Source organism: Limulus polyphemus, unplaced genomic scaffold (genome assembly GCF_000517525.1).
Source record: "Limulus polyphemus unplaced genomic scaffold, Limulus_polyphemus-2.1.2 Scaffold758, whole genome shotgun sequence".
Classification (NCBI taxonomy): Eukaryota; Metazoa; Arthropoda; class Merostomata; order Xiphosura; family Limulidae; genus Limulus; species Limulus polyphemus.
This window is the reverse complement of record NW_013666368.1, coordinates 230,383-247,420: the sequence shown is the minus strand read 5'-3', so window position 1 is coordinate 247,420 and position 17,038 is coordinate 230,383. Positions and strand designations below refer to the sequence as shown.

Here is a 17,038-nt window from a genome sequence, read left to right as displayed (position 1 = left end):
CGTTGTCCAGTCGCCACACACCCTACTCTAAATATCTCATTATATCTTACCTTTTGAACTAAACACGTGGCGGTTGTCTTTTTAGTATATCTTGATATTCCTTTCCGTCAAGTCTTAGATACGTTAATTATTTAAAACATGTATGCATGTAAACAAAAACAAATAGAATACAAAGTCAAAGAATAGAATCAAAGATGAGAATGAACACTTGGGTTTTAATAACCAGTTAGTTACTCCTTTTTTATATTAATAACCACTAGTTAATAATTGCTTTTACTTTAAATAATTCAATTATTAATTAAAACACAGATGATAATTATAACAATGAGTAAGTAATAATATTTCTAACTTGAAAGCATATTAAATATGTCATTATTAATGACTGACGTGGTGTATGTTACACTGCAAAACTAATATGTTTAAATTTTCATATTACATTGTTATTAATTAGATAATTATCATACCAAGAAAAATTATCTAATCTATCTATCCCGCAAGAAAGGAAGAACCGAAGAAAGTAATTATTAATGAATCCATTAAGAATATGAAACCTTTTTTCTTAGGGGTAAATTCGGAACAGTTTACAAATGCAAAGAGAAGGCAACAGGTCGTGTCCTGGCGGCAAAATTTATAATGACTAGCAGAGCCGATGACAGGAAAGACGTAGAGAGGGAGGTGGAAATCATGAGGATTTTACAACACCCTCGACTTCTCCAGCTTTACGATGCTTATGACGATGGAAAAAAACAGATGTGTTTAGTATTGGAGTTGTAAGTTACAGCCTTAACTTGTATGATGTATTGTTCTTTAAGTGAAAGATTATGATCAAACGAATCTGAGGAACTAATAATTACCAGAGTTGCTCGTACGAACACTATTAAAAAAGGAATAAAAATGACCTTAGGTCTTCGAACGTTTCCTAGTTCTATTGTCTTAAAATGGTTTTAGATTGCGCGTTATTATGATACTTTCAGGTCCTTTAAAGTATAAAACTTAAATACAAACTTAAGAATAAAAATGGTTGTTAAAACAAATAACTGCAGGTCCAACGTAATAAGGGTTCTTTAGTATAGGTTCTTACACCATACATGATACTTAATTTTGCATAATTAATAAAAATCTCTTTGATTTTTTTTACTTCCACGTTGTTAATCTGCATACTTTGTAATGGCTATGGAATCCTATTTGTTTTTTGTTTTTTTAATTATAAAGAAATGTAAACAAATTAAAGTAAAATTACACTCGATCGTTCTACTGGATTTGCCTCCCATCCATCAATTACTCTACAAGGATATTTGCTTAAATTAAACTTTTACTTTGAAGATAAAAAAAAGGAACGTATTTGGCATGCGTTACACATAAAAATATCGCTCCAGCAAGAAATGTCAGGATCAGAATAGAAAAAAAAAAGTTTTATCTATGTATCTAAGGTTACGTAACATGCATGCATATATCTGTTCGTTTTTCTGTTAAGTGATTCTATAAATGTAATCAAGTGAACTTAAATATTATACCTTGCTTTTCCGAGGCTTAGCATCGAAAGACTTGTTCAAAAACACAGTTGCAGTTGTAATATTATATACTATGAGATCCAACTAAGTCTTTACAAGTTCGGTTTAATATTAAGCAAAGTGTGAATAGAAGTGAAAGTGTTTTAAAATTGGACTGATCACTTTCTATCTTGCGTCAACCCAAGTTTGTTAAAATAATGCATGTTTGGTACGCTGCCAAAATGGTTTGAATTGCATGACTCGTGTCTCATTTTTTGTTTTTAGGGCAGCTAAATAAAGTGAGAAAATGAACAAGACGACAATTTCTGTTGGGAAGGGGAGGAACTTTGACATTACAAAATAAAAATAAGGTTTTGGAAATGATGCGAAACACGAAGAGCCCAAATCGTGTTGCTCTTTTTTTTTCTTCTTTGTATGAAACATTATCTATGTAGCTTAGAATAATCATTTTAGAATCGAACATTTAGAAAAATAATGCTAACGAGCTTGTTTTTTTACGCGAACCACTAGAATTTTAGCTACTAAAAAAAACTCGTAAAATAAATTACGCTTTCATTACTGGCTAAATATAGCCTAACTAGTTTTGTCAAATGACTAGTTCGATGTAATTCTAGAAGTACAATAGGAAAATGTTACTCGAATCATCATTATTTCTGTCGCTGTTTATAGCACGCGCGCGCACACACACATGTATATGTAAGTATATACACTGGCTGGTCACTTTATTAGGACCTATACCTAATAACAAGCTGGAACATATTTTGCCCTAATTACAACCGTGAGAGGACGTGCCACAGAATTCACAAAGTTTTGGAAGGTGTTCCGAGGGATTTTTCCTCATTTAATCGAGCAGAAGATCGTTATAAGTTCATCCCACAGATGCTCAATTGAATTAAGGTACTGATGGCAATATGAGATGCCTAACGTTTCCGTTATGTTCCTCAAACAGTACACTCACAATTTGGGGATGGTGGATGGGAACATTGTCGTCTTGGAAGCAGCAGTCCCTAATATGTTACATACGAATCATATCAGAATGGATAGATCTAAAATTATGTTGAGGTATGCTGTGCCATTCATTCTTTTTTCTAAAGGGACCAAGAGGACCAGGATATGACAGGAAAAGATGTCCTAAACCATAACTTCACCACCAGATGCATGAACAGTTAGGACCACACGTAAGGTATGGAGTGATTCACGTGGTGGCTTTCTCGAAATCTATCTTCTTACATTGGACAGTCCTCATTAGTTCAATGTCTGCTCTTCTTACATCATTCGAAGCGTTTTTTTTTCTCTTGTTGCAACGTGTTTCGACAGGTATGATTGGAGATGTACATGGAATGTCCCGCACTGAATGTTTCTCAGTTGGTGTATTGCTTGATGACAGTTGGACTTTACCACTGTATAACCACCCTGTTCTTCTTTCTGTCATTTCATGTTTGTGGCCACAATCCCCATCGCAGCAAACATTTTATTTACCTTTTGCATAGTTAAACTCGACTGACTGACGTCTTTGAGTAGCCTACCAACGACACTATCCTAACCACACTATGGCACTAACTAAATGCGCACTCTTTTGAATGCTACAATATCCTTGCCTTCCCACAGAGCTGTTAAGCTGATTGCAAATGTACTTGTATTAGTCATTTAGAGTGCTACAGGGATCACCTGACACATCAGGTGATCAACCAAAATTGCATCTAAAGTTCAGGTGAGGTCCAAGCCTGAAAGGTTACATAGGTCCTAATAGAGTGGTCAGTCAGTGTATATACCCATGGATCACCATATGAATGATGTTATTTACTAACGTTTGAATAATATTTTTCTCTTACAGAATCGAAGGCGGAGAGCTTTTTGAACGTGTAATTGATGACGACTTTGTTCTAACGGAGAAAGCATGCTCCATCTTTATGAGACAGATATGTGAAGGAGTGGAATATATGCATTCTCAAAACATTCTTCATTTGGATATGAAGGTACTTAATGATTTATAGAAATCTTAAAGTTTCTTTCTGTATTAGTTCTCGAGCTTTTAATTTTAATTCACAGTATAACGGTACATGTTTGATGGTGTACGAAGCTTTGGGATAGGTAAGTCAGAAAAATGGAAACCCTTTACGATTCGATAATCGACAGTCTTGTTCCGTTCTTTTGTTTACATCTTCAATTGTGAAAATGTAAAGAAGATAATAGAATATTAACTTCGATTCTTGAATACAAGGTAGACCAAAACGTTTACATCTAGTTTAGTTTGATTTATTTTATTCGAATATACGCGAGTGAATTTTAACGCACGAATGGAAAACTTGTTATGATAAAGTTTTACCTAGTGGTCATTGCTGCCATACAAATAATGAGATAAAAGTTTTACCAATGAACATTGCTCCCATACAAACAACGACATAAAAAGCTTTATCTAATGGACATTGCTGCCTTTTACAAGCAATGACATAAAAAAGTTTTACCTAATGGACATTGTTGCCATACAAACAATGACATAACCATAACAAATATAATTTTGAACTAATGTTTTGTTATTGTAAGAGTATATCTTTGAATATACAGTTATTATTCTCACATGTATTTACATTGTATCATGATCTCGTAACGATGACAAAGCCCAATCAAAATCTCTCATTGTATTAAAACACTCTATTTTGGAATGAGTTGTTACTACAACGATACGAATACGTACTCGCACACTACTATATTCATTATTTATTACACGTTCCATAAAATGAACTTTCATCTGTCATATGAAGGACGAAAGTTTCTAAAACTCTTGTTTTTTTACTCGCTTTTCAAAGAGGTGATGCAGAAGAAAACTTTTTTTTTTATTCTCAGCTCTTCGTTTGTGATTTTCTTTACAGATAAAGAAGCTGCTTAACATTCACTTGCAAACTTGTTTCCGTTTCTTTACAGATAAAAAGCTGCATAACATTCACCTGCGAAATTGTTTCCGTTTCTTTACAGTTTTATAAGCTGCTTAACATTCACTTGCAAACTTGTTTCCGTTTCTTTACAGATAAGAAGCTGCTTAACATTCACTTGCAAAATTGTTTCCGTTTCTTTACAGTTTTATAAGCTGCTTAACATTTACTTGCAAAATTGTTTCCGTTTCTTTACAGATAAAGAAGCTGCTTAACATTCATTTGCAAAATTATTTCCGTTTCTTTACAGATAAAGAAGCTGCTTAACATTCATTTGCAAAATTATTTCCGTTTCTTTACATATAAAGAATCCGCTTAACATTCACTTGCCTTTTATTTGAATATTTTTATTATGGTTTTTGAAAAGTAGCTGATATCTATTTTAGACAGTAGTGGTGTATTTGTGCTCTGCTGTCCATATGCTTAAACTTGTCTTAACGAATATATCTAGCCTATCCTCTGTACTTCACCTTTTGAATATACTTAAATAAGAGTACTGCTCCCAGAAAGGTGAGCCATTTACCTTTTTTATCATTAATCCGGAATTTCACTCATGACGGTATAAATCGCTTTAGTCAATTCTACAGTGTAACATTAAGCTCTACTGTATTAAGTTCCACCATCATGCTACCTAAATAAGTTTTGAAAGGTCACGTGCATTGTCACGTTAAAATAGTCTACGGAAAGTGCAAACAATCGGCGATTTGACCGTTAACTCTATCCAAGGCCCGGCATGGTCAGGTAGTTGGGGTGCTCGACTCGCAATCTGCGGGTCGCGGGTTCGAATCCCCGTCCCACCAAACATGCTCACCCTTTCAGCCGTGGGGGCGTTATAATGTGACGGCCAATCCCACTATTCGTTGGTAAAAAGAGTAGCCCAAGAGTTGGCGGTGGGTGGTGATGACTAGCTGCCTTCCCTCTAGTCTTACACTGCTAAATTAGGGACGGCTAACGCAGATAGCCCTCGTGTAGCTTTACGCGAAATTCACAAACAAACAAACAAATTCTATCCAAACACTATTCAAGAAGACACGTGCACGTAGGCCGTTTATGTAGCAAAATAGTTATAAGTGAAATTCATAAGACTGTTGTATTTATTTATTACAGTCAATTTGATACTATTATTATGTGTTAGAAGCATTCCTGAACCTTGATATATCACTTAATATTTTGGTTATGTTATAGTCTGTCGAGTGTATTTTATCAGCTCTTTATAATTTATTTATGCTTCCAGTTGTTTAGCGGTAATTTATGGGGGGTTATAACAATAAAACGCAGGTTTCGATACGTGTGGTGGGCACTGCCCGGATAGCCCATTGCGTAGCTTTGTTCTTAACTTCAAACAAACGAACAAATCGTTTATTTATAATTTTTTAACAATTCTAGATATTAAAACATTGATATGTAACAATTAGTAGATATTGAAAAATGTTATGTAACAATTTTTAGATAAGAGGAAATTGATGTGTAACAATTTTTAGATATTAGAAAATTGATGTGTAACAATTTTTAGATATTAGGAAATTGATGTGTAACAATTTTATATATTAAGAAATTGATGTGTAACAAAATTTTAGATATTAGGAAATTGATGTGTAACAATTTTTAGATATTAGGAAATTGATGTGTAACAATTTTTAGATATTAGGAAATTGATGTGTAACAATTTTATATATTAAGAAATTGATGTGTAACAAAATTTTAGATATTAGGAAATTGATGTGTAACAATTTTTAGATATTAGAAAATTGATGTGTAACAATTTTTAGATATTAGGAAATTGATGTGTAACAATTTTATATATTAAGAAATTGATGTGTAACAAATTTTAGATATTAAGAAATTGATGTGTAAGACAACAATTTTTAAAGTTTTACGAATTTGTTCCAGCCTGAAAATGTGCTTTGCGTAACGAAGACCGGAAACAGAATTAAATTAATAGATTTTGGATTCGCCCGGAAATATGAACCAAACAAAAAGATGCAAGTTTTGTTTGGGACTCCCGAATTCGTTGCCCCAGAAGTTGTGAACTTCGAGCGAATTTCTTATGGAACAGATATGTGGAGTGTAGGCGTCATCTGTTACGTACTGTAAGTATTTATTTATCCCGATACTTAAAAACTATGGACACGCCAATTTAAAACTGGGTTAAAACACAAAGCTAAAAAACAAAAACAAGATCCAAACGTTTTGCAGCAGCTGTCGTATCCTTCAGTGACATGCCATTAGTGTTGACTGTAGAACTTCTATATCAGCCAATAAAGAGCCTCTTTCACTCAATAGGGTGCGCACTCTTTCAGTGTCAAGTACTTGATAAAAATTTTGTAATCCCGTTTGCACTGTTTGTAAAGGGGGGAAAAAGGACAGAAATTAATTCCAAACCGAAAATTAACGTAAGTTATTTCTTGTTAAAGATTCTTATGATACATAAAATACAATTTGTGAGATCGCTTTGAAATATGAAAGGACCAGATTTCAGTTAAAAACTACAAAATATCACAAAATTGCACCCATTGCAGTGTCGCTAAAAGATGTCATGGAGAAACTGTCTAAATCAATGAAATTAAGCGCTGTGGATCCTAGAAGGACTATTTTACTAAAGCCCGTTCGTTAACAACGGAATAGGCCCGGCATGGCCAGGTGGTTAAAGCGCTCGACTCGCAATCTGAGGGTCGCGGGTTCGAATCCTCGTTACACCAAACATGCTCGCCCTTTCAGCCGTGGGGACGTTATAATTTCACGGTCAATCCCACTATTCGTTGGTAAAAGAGTAGCCCAAGAGTTGGCGGTGGGTGGTGATGACTAGCTGCCTTCCCTCTAATCTTACACTGCTAAATTAGGGACGGCTAGCGCAGATAGCCCTCGTGTATCTTTGCGCGAAATTCAAAAACAAACAAACAACGGAATATCGCCTTCTTCTTGTACGAAAGGCTTCAAAATGAGCTTAACGAAAAATGTAAAAAACAGATTTCTATACGGTATGTGTATGGAATAATTTAGTTTTATCTAACTCTTTACCTCTAGGGAACGCTCTAAGAAGAAATGTGTAAGATGGATATCTTTAAGGATAATCTATGTTACGTGAATATGATGACCGAAGTTAGTTGCAGTAGTCTATATATGTGTATATATCTAAAAAGACATCATATTGAAATACACGTTACCAACTTACATCCTTTAATATCAGAAGATTCGAGCAGTTTTACACATTTCGGGATGTCCGTATAGTAATGGAACCTGTTTATTTTTGGAAAACCGTATTATTACAAGAAAAAATAAAGAGAGACGAACCTCACAACACGTTTATCTTCACAAAAAGTGGAGAAACTTCTGTAAATTACTTTTCCAAAGTCTTTTTAATGTTTATTCAGTATATACATGAAAACCTATTGCTATACAGATAACCGTATTATGACAAGGCACTCATTTTTTGTTCTACATAACAATCTTATCAAATTATCAGAATGATTAGACTTAACTGAAAAAGAGCCTAGAATGAGAACAAAGCTATAAAAGTTGAAGAATTAAGTACGGTACAATGGTTAATATGACGATTGTGGAGCTAAAATTCCGTGATTATTCGCGTCTCGTCACCATCCTCACTCTTCTACAAACAGCCATTCTTCCTTTGGAGCCGTGGATATTTTTTTTTTTAGTGCAAAGCCCTCTGTTCATCGCGGGGAATCGAAACCCAGATTTTTACCGTTGCAAGGCCATAAACTTACCGCTGATACACAGCTCAAATCCCACTACTCTGTCAGACAAGTGTAGCACATGAGTGGGCGATGGGTGATGTTGACTAGCTGCCTTCTCTCTTGTCTATCACTTCAAAATTAGGGACAGCTAGCGAAGGTAGCCGTTCTATAGTTTTGCGCGAAATACAACAAACAAACAGAACATATTTAGAAAAATTAAATTAAGGGTAGACTATCGTTCTTTGAAACCAGGAATATTATAAGTAATATAAAAGCAAAATATTTTATATATTTGTTATTTTATAATATTTAAAAAAAATATTTCTAAAATAATTATCGAATATGTTATGATATTTCAATTAGAAGTATCAAAACCATCAACATTTTTTTTTTAAACCTTTGGAATCCGGTAGAGTTAAACATTCTTCTGAGGTTTTAAGAGAGTAAGCGTTTTTCACGTATTATAACATAATTCTATTAGGAAAGAAAATTACTGTCAATTGTTCCCATGTCAACACAGTAACGTGCTAAATTACTACAGTTATCAGGCACTTTGCTTTGAAAAATGTTTACTCGTTGTTAATTCAAAATAATTTTTTACAATATTAATTTCAAACTTTGTGTGACATAAAATGCGATAGTAAACTGGTTACGAACTAATTTGGAAGTATTGGCGAGTAGAAGTTGTCAAACCTACTTCGACATCTCTAATGCAGTGTACCGTTTTTCAAGGAATGTTTCTTCATAAACACATTACCATCACATAGTTCTCAGGTAAGTCAGCGGTAAGCTTATGGACTTACAACGCTAAAATCCGAAGTTCGATTTCCTGCGGTGGACAGAACGGGGATAGCCACTATGTAGATTTGCGCTAAAAACAACAACAAACACATAATTGTACTGTTAACTATGTTTTCTTTTTTCAGCCTGTTAGGATAATCATTGTAATGTTAAGTTTGTCTTTTTCTTCTTTCAGCCTATAAGGATAATCATTGTAATATTCAGTTTGTTTTTCTTCTTTCAGCCTATCATGATAATCATTATAATGTTAAGTTTTTTGTTTTTTTCTTTCAGCCTATCATGATTATCATTGTAATGTTAAGTTTGTTTTTCTTCTTTCAGCCTATCAGGATAATCATTGTAATGTTAAGTTCGTTTTTCTTCTTTCATCCTATCAGGATAATCATTGTAATGTTAAGTTTTTTTTTCTTTCAGCCTATCACGATTATCATTGTAATGTTAAGTTTGTTTTTCTTCTTTCAGCCTATCATGATTATCATTGTAATGTTAAGTTTGTTTTCTTCTTTCATCCTATCATGATTATCATTGTAATGTTAAGTTTGTTTTTCTTCTTTCAGCCTATTAGGATTATCATTGTAATGTTAAGTTTGTTTTTCTTCTTTCAGCCTATCATGATTATCATTGTAATGTTAAGTTTGTTTTTCTTCTTTCAGCCTATCAGGATTATCACCTTTCATGGGAGATAGTGACCTCGAGACCATGGCAAATGTCACAAAAGCAGATTATGACTTCGAAGACGAATCGTTTGAGCAAATATCAGATGAAGCCAAAGATTTCATTTCAAAACTTCTTCTGAAGGAAAGGAAGTGAGTAACGTCTTGGAAAACAAATCATCAGTTTAAACTCTATGTAGGCGTTCCATTTACTTTTGTTTTATCAAATGTTTATAGTTGTACTTCTATTCTTATTGACGTTATACCTCTATGATCAGTATAAATATGTAACTAGAAATTATTGAATTAAAATGAAATGAATGACTAAAGTTTTCACAGTATAATGCCGGGAAATGCAGGAACGAAAACACTGAAGAAAATCAATTATATAAAGCAGCTAATGCTAAGGTTTAGGAATATTTGTTTTTGCATTAAAAATGTCGGTATGTTACACATATAAATCAAATTCTCGAATCCTCAATATAATATTTTTGACGCTATTGGAAAGTACATTCCTTTATATTTACATGTGATGCCAAAACTGTAAAATTTAAACAGAGGTATACAGAGTGTTTCAAAAGTAAGGGTTCTAAAACATGTATAAAAGAAATGTATTTTCTGGCAGCATTCTCTACATACAACACGCTATAAACATAAACTACAATGCGAATCGAATAGGTCATTTCAAAAGACGCTTATTTCATCGTGGAGAATGCTTCTGTACTGAATAAAACAACAACAAAACCAAAACCTTTATCATGTTTATTGGGTCATCCTGTATGCATAAAACACTAAGTCTTTAGTTATGTTATCGTTCAAAACAAAGTTCTTTTACTCTAGGTACGAACCTTTAATGTAATATAACATCAAATACAAAGATAATTGGGTGATTTATTTCAAATGTTTTTTGTTATAGAATTTCATAATACTTTGCAACATTGAGTCAAGTCTGAAATTTTCTCAGCATTCACATGAAGTTTTTGAAAATTACTAATACCCTTTTTTTTATAGCTAAGTTGAGTAATATTAATGTTTATGCAACTTTTGGCAAGAATTGTACCTTTAAAATATCACAAAAACTCAGAAAATAATTTATTTCCGAAAAAGATGAAAACTACGAAGATCTTTCTTATGTAAGTAGAAAGATCCTGTGAGAATTACAAAGAATAAAGTTAAAAAGGCTAAGAACAGGATGTGATAGAAAAAAAGGTTAAAAAGGTTTAGCAGATTTACTTGTCTCAATAAGATGTATATATATTTTTTTTTAAAAAGTGTATTTTAATTTTACTTTTGTGTATGTTGTCCCTCTCTTGAACGTTGGATTAACAACCTGTATATCTTACAGGGACAGAATGACAGCCAGCGACTGCCTGAAACATCAATGGCTGAGGGTAGGTTCAATGACACCATCAGTCTACACCAATATGAATCAGAGCCCGTTCCAGGTCGGTCGGTTATGGGTTTTTTTATCAGTTCCTCGTCTCATGAGAATGAGATCTGCATCTTCCCTTCTAGCTTGGATCATCCAGCTCGTTCTCAAGATCCCATAGCCTACTAGAACTGGCCATTGTAGTTTAGTAGTATCATCAAAAGTAGTGGTCATTAAAAAGTTTACGTAGCTAACTCTGTAGATAAATTCTCGACCTGAAGCTAGAACTGACCTTTAGAATTTAATAGCTGTTCTGAAAATACCCAGATTTAACCCTTAAAAGGCCAGAAGAAGTAATAAACTTTAAAATGTGTAGTAGGCATTCCCTTGCAAGTCTAAAAAGGTGCAAAAATGACCAATAGATTTCCATTAGTCTTTTGGTAACCTGTTAACTTTACTTGTAATAGTTCATTGAAAACATTAATGCCCATAGAATAATTATGTTTGAAAAAACAACAACACAGATGACCATCGTGATATGTTGGTCAGTAATCCTGCATAATGTACCATTAACATTCTTAGAATATGTAGATTTTACTAGTGGAAAACAAACAAGCGCTTTTCTAACTATTATTCTTAGGTCATATCAACAGTCGACGACTTATGCATCGACTAATGCACACTGTAGGTTTCTAAATAAAATACGCAAATGTTCATATTTTAACTGTAGATCACGTATCGCCAAGATTTGCCAGTAACGGAAGCATTAATGATACTAACAATAATAATAATAGAATTACCCAGTAGGTACTTGGTTAAATTTACCCCAAAAAGGGGAAAATCAACGTGGTATGATGTTAACTTGGTCTATCATAGATTATCTTTAGAATGTCATTTTCAGTATATTGAAATTTAAGTTAGAAGTCTTTGATATAATTTAATTTCATTTATCTTGATGCTGTATCTAGAAGCTTTCTTTAATGCAGTTGACACTTTAGTCAAGCAAATCTCAGATTTGTTCTATGAGTTTATGCTCTGGACTTTGTGACAGCAATTCGATTCGCTAGAGGTCTTCTGAGCTTTCTTTCTTTGCCAAATAAGCTTGGAATATCTTGAAAGTGTGTTTCGGGTCATTATATTCTTGAAATACAAAATTATGCCCAATCAGATTCATTCCAGGAGGGTATAGCGCGATGGAGTAATACACTGTTGTATTTATGTTGATCTATAATTCAGTTAGATCTGTGAAGATGGCCAACTCCATTCGCTGATATTGCGCCCCAAACCACCACAAAGCCGCCTGCATGTTTGACTTTGTTTTTTGGCACAAAGCCCTCCTTCTGCAACTTTTCATCAACTCCACAGTGAACGTATTCACACCAGTTTTAACTAAACAGTTCATATTTAAACTCGTCTGTCCAAAGCACCTTGAGTCAGTTTTTTTATAAATCAGGATCAGAATATATGTTCTTTCGCAAAAGTTTAGTCTTTTTGTTATATTCTCTTCGCGCAGTAAAGGCTTTCTTGGTTCTACTCTTTCCAAAAAGCCACGTTTCTCCAGCGATCTTGAGATTGTACTTCTTGAGCCTTATATATATGTATTTATCACTTGTTAATGCAAGGCTTTTTGCAGCATTCCTTCGGTTTTACTAGGAAATCATTTTTAAACATATAAAATCTCTTTCATTGAGCTTTTATTCGGTTCTCTGACCTGTATGATGTTATAGGACTGTTTTTGTTTCTCATTTGTACTTGTCCAATGTATACTTTACTGTTCTTGTTGAACAAGAGAGCTATTTTGTAATTTTTCTTAAACTCCGACCAGCATCATTTAAAAATTTAACTCTGAATTTGTCAAAGGATTTTAGTTATTTCTGTAATGGCATATGAATGACAACAGCACCCTATATTAGCTCTACTGGACGATGTCCTTGAAAAAAAGCAAACATTGCTTTATATACTTACATGTATCTACATTAAAAACTCAGAATGGGAAAATTTCACATTTTTGTCAGTGGTTATTGGAACATAAACTAAAGATAATCACGTGTGATAATGTTGCCACGCCTTGTATTCAAATTAGACATCTTGAACGACTTTTGAAGAATCTACAGCGCTTAATTATTTGTGGCTGTGTGTTGACTTTCTGTTTAAATTATAAAGTAAATTTATGTGTAGCGTATTAAAGTCAGGGATAAAGTAAGAAAATCAATAATCTACCCATTATGATGGTTTTTGCAACATTTGAAACTACAATTGTTTTATTTTATTGGCACAACAAATCAAAACTACAGAAGCAATCGGGTGTTCTAATAAATTTGAACACCACTATATTTACAGGTTTGATCTGCTGAAACACATTGGCGTATTTTCAATTTATAACTTATCATTTCTTCAGAGAGAATCATCGTTATTTTACCTTTACAGTAAAGCCTGAACGAAGAAAACATTTTGCAAGCAAAATTGAATATCAGGACAGCATATTCAGAACTAGGAAATACTACAACGAACTTAATATTATCACGTGGTCAATACGGGGTTTATTTTCAGCATATACTGTATCTTAACCACGTGGAAACCATTTCTAAACACATGGCCGAGACGTTTTGCTTTTGTTTGTTTATCGTTCATTGAGTTTGAGTTCGAACACAGAAAGGTAACACAACGCTATGTTAAACAGTGGATAGAACACTATATATCGGGCTCCTATTATTGGATAAATTCCCCAAATATTATATATAAAACAGATTACAGGTGGTTTCAAGTTTAAGATTAGCCTCAACTGCTATCGTGAAGAAAAACTCCACATCTATCTATGACTAAACTTTAAACTTTCTTTGGTTTCATAATACCTTTTTGTTTGTTTAATATTAGTTTTCATGCAACCAATGATAAAAGCGTTCTTTTTTTGTTAAGGCGTTATCGCCTCGATTACTAAAAATTGGTGAAACACTAAATATATCGTACATTATTGAGATGGTGATCTTTATTTAAACTGATGCTTCTAAACGTTTAAATAACACGTAATTGTTACAAGTTCAGCGTTATATTTCCATAGTTCACAAAGCTTGAACCATTAACATTGGCCTTGGATGTCCCTCGCGTGTTTGGGAAAGTCGCCTATCATAACTTAGAAATTTTGAATGAAACAAAGTAAAAATTAAAGAATTTTCTGAGTTAATCTGGGATTATCAGGAACAGTAACACTATATATTGGTTTTGAGACTTTTATAATCTCGAACAGTGACTATTCGCATATGTAGAACTGATGCACCTGATAAAATTTCAAACCCAGCGAACATTTTGACTGAATACTATAGTTCCTGGTTATCTTGTAGATATATACTAAGTTCCATGTGACATGACTGTTTGCTATTTGCACTTGTGACTTAGAGTATAGTATCAAATGAAAAGGTAATTGTAAGTGTAAACAAATTCTTTTGCATAATAACATCTTATTATTAATTCGAAAGGTGAAGGATACAAATGTGATATACCCGTTAAAATACAAGGGTTGATACGGCTATTTCTTACAGTTGTCCATGTATAGATAATGATAAGGGTAAGAGATGTATATTTAAAAATTGTAGAATGGTATAAAAACTGTACGTAGAATATCTGTTCATTGTTTCTTTTAGAAAGATAAAAAGAAGGATGAAACACACTTGGATAAAACGAGATTGAAGAGGTTTGTGATTCGTCGAAGATGGCATGTAAGTCTTCATCTTGCCTTCCCGATTACATTAGATTGAGAAAAGACATTTTCATTATTTGATGGAGCACAATAAATTACCAGTAGATAGGAATTACTATCACATTTTGTATCAAAACATTCAGGTTCAAAGCTAATTACTTACATTCACTTTGCACAATATTACGCTTTTAAATTAGTTATTTCAATAAAGTAAATGACTATATGATCCATAATCACACATCTTGAAGATTGTAAGTATCAGTAAAGAATAACTATTATTCTGTCGTACATCTTGAGGAATGTAAATATCATAGTAATGAATAATTTTGTGTATTTTTTATTCTGTCGTACATCTTGAGGAATGTAAATATCATAGTAATGAATAATTTTGTGTATTTTTTATTATGTCGTACATCTAAAGGAATGTAAATATCATTGCAATGAATGACATTATATATCTTTTTATTCTGTCGTACATCTAGAGGAATGTAAATATCACAGTAATGAATCACTTTATGTATCTTTTTATTCTGTCGTACATCTAGAGGAATGTAAATATCATTGCAATGAATGACTTTATGTATCTTTTTATTTTGTCGTACATCTAGAGGAATGTAAATATCACAGTAATGAATCACTTTATGTATCTTTTTATTCTGTTGTACATCTAGAGGAATGTAAATATCACAGTAATGAATCACTTTATGTATCTTTTTGTCTCCCCTTCCCTCATTTAAATATTGTTATATCAATTTAAACTTGACGAAAGGTAATCCTTAGTGTTCAAAGTGGAATAGTATTTAACTACAGCATTTACAAATTGATATTAGAGTTTAAAGATTATGTTCTAATTAAATGTTAATATAGAAAGAATTAATCAGCTGTTGTTGATTATGTAGTGGGGTGGGTGGAGTGCAATCGTTTGCTGTCTGTTTGAAAAGTTTTTCTAGATAATCACGCTATTATATCATTCTACTTATAATTATATAAGAACTTTTTTCTCTGGATAATTTCATTTCCTTTACTTTTTTTGTATATTTTCATTACACAGAAAGCTGTAAATGCGTTTTTGGCCTTGAAGAGAATGGGAGCGGTCATTAGCCTGTAACTTAATCAGGATTTGGTTGTTTGTAGGTATGTCTTTTTAAAGGATAAGTTCAAAGAACGTTAAATCAGAAATGTATATATGTTATAGGTTCATAATTCTGACAAGAATAAAAGAAATAAGACGGACAGCTGCTAGAAAGAGTCTTAATCTTGTGAAGATTGCTTTAATAAAACATTTTCGTGGTTAGCTTGTGTAACAGGTTTATACGGCGATAAGAGAAAGAAATCAAACATTAATTTGTACCCATTTGGCTTATGTTATTACTGATTTGTTCGGACTTACAACGCTAAAATCAGGGGTCCGATTCACCTCGGTGGACACAGCAGATAGCCCGATGTGGCTTTGCTAGGAGAAAATACACACAAAAACAAGATATATACACACACACATAGAATTTCAAGGAAAAACTTCTAAGAAGCTAAAATAAATGAAATACTAATCAATCGAATTGAAACTTTGATTAAACTACTAATTAGCTTCCCCAATAGTTCAACGGTAGGTTTTCGGTTTTCTGAAGCTAAAAATCTGGATTTCGATTGTGTAGCTTTGCGCTTAACAATTAACAAACTACCAAATATATTATTTCTAAATACCACCTGGTTTGTACAGAAGGCTGTGTACAAAAAGTGGTCTTTGCTCTCAATATCTATCTCAGAGGTCGGCAACCCGCGTAATTTCATGTGGCTCTTTATAAATACTCCCCCAAAAGTAAAAAGTGTAAATTCACGATTTTAAGAATAAAAAAAATAGAGATTCAATCAAGCATACAGACAGAGTGATTTGCCGTATTTTTTATACTTTTTTCTTATTTTTTCAAATAAAAAAAAACACGACACAGTTGCACTTCACATTCGTTTCCATTTTACATTTAAATTTCAAAGCCTTTATTGCCAACACCAACAATCGTCAACCAATTAGAATTTCAATGTGAAATGTAAGCGGATGTGCCGAGGCCTCATTAGGCTGTTGGAAGTTCAACGTAACGTTAGGCAGGCGGTTAGAGCATGTTGAGGCTCTCGAAATGTTTTGGTCTTAGAGAACGCCCCCCAGTGGCACAGCGGTATGTCTGCGGAATTACAACGCTATAAACCGGGTTTTGATACCCGTGGTGGGCAGATAACAGATAGAGTGATCTGCCATATTTTTGTAACTTTTTTCTTATTTAAAAAACAAAAAAAAACGATACAGTTGCACCTCACACTCGCTTCCATTTTACATTTAAATTTCAAAGCCTTTATTGCCAACACCAACAATCGTCAACCAATTAGAATTTCAAT

The 17,038-nt window shown here is 33.2% G+C and overlaps 1 protein-coding gene across 2 annotated transcripts in view; it reads left to right on the top strand.

The window, feature by feature from the left end:
• The first annotated feature begins 561 nt into the window (after positions 1-561).
• LOC106460357 (myosin light chain kinase, smooth muscle-like) overlaps positions 562-17,038 on the top strand; it is a 20,598-nt gene continuing 4,121 nt past the window's right edge. Inside the window, exons 1-7 of one of the 2 annotated variants that reach the window (XM_022387045.1) lie at positions 562-770; positions 3,346-3,487; positions 6,332-6,531; positions 9,591-9,743; positions 10,936-10,981; positions 14,598-14,672; positions 15,705-15,783. In XM_022387045.1, coding sequence (XP_022242753.1) covers positions 634-770; positions 3,346-3,487; positions 6,332-6,531; positions 9,591-9,743; positions 10,936-10,981; positions 14,598-14,672; positions 15,705-15,761 — 810 coding nt within the window. In that variant the 5' untranslated portion in view covers positions 562-633 and the 3' untranslated portion in view covers positions 15,762-15,783. Of the gene's footprint in view, positions 771-3,345; positions 3,488-6,331; positions 6,532-9,590; positions 9,744-10,935; positions 10,982-14,597; positions 14,673-15,704; positions 15,788-17,038 lie in introns of both variants that reach the window. The other variant, XM_013920049.2, reaches the window with a different exon arrangement.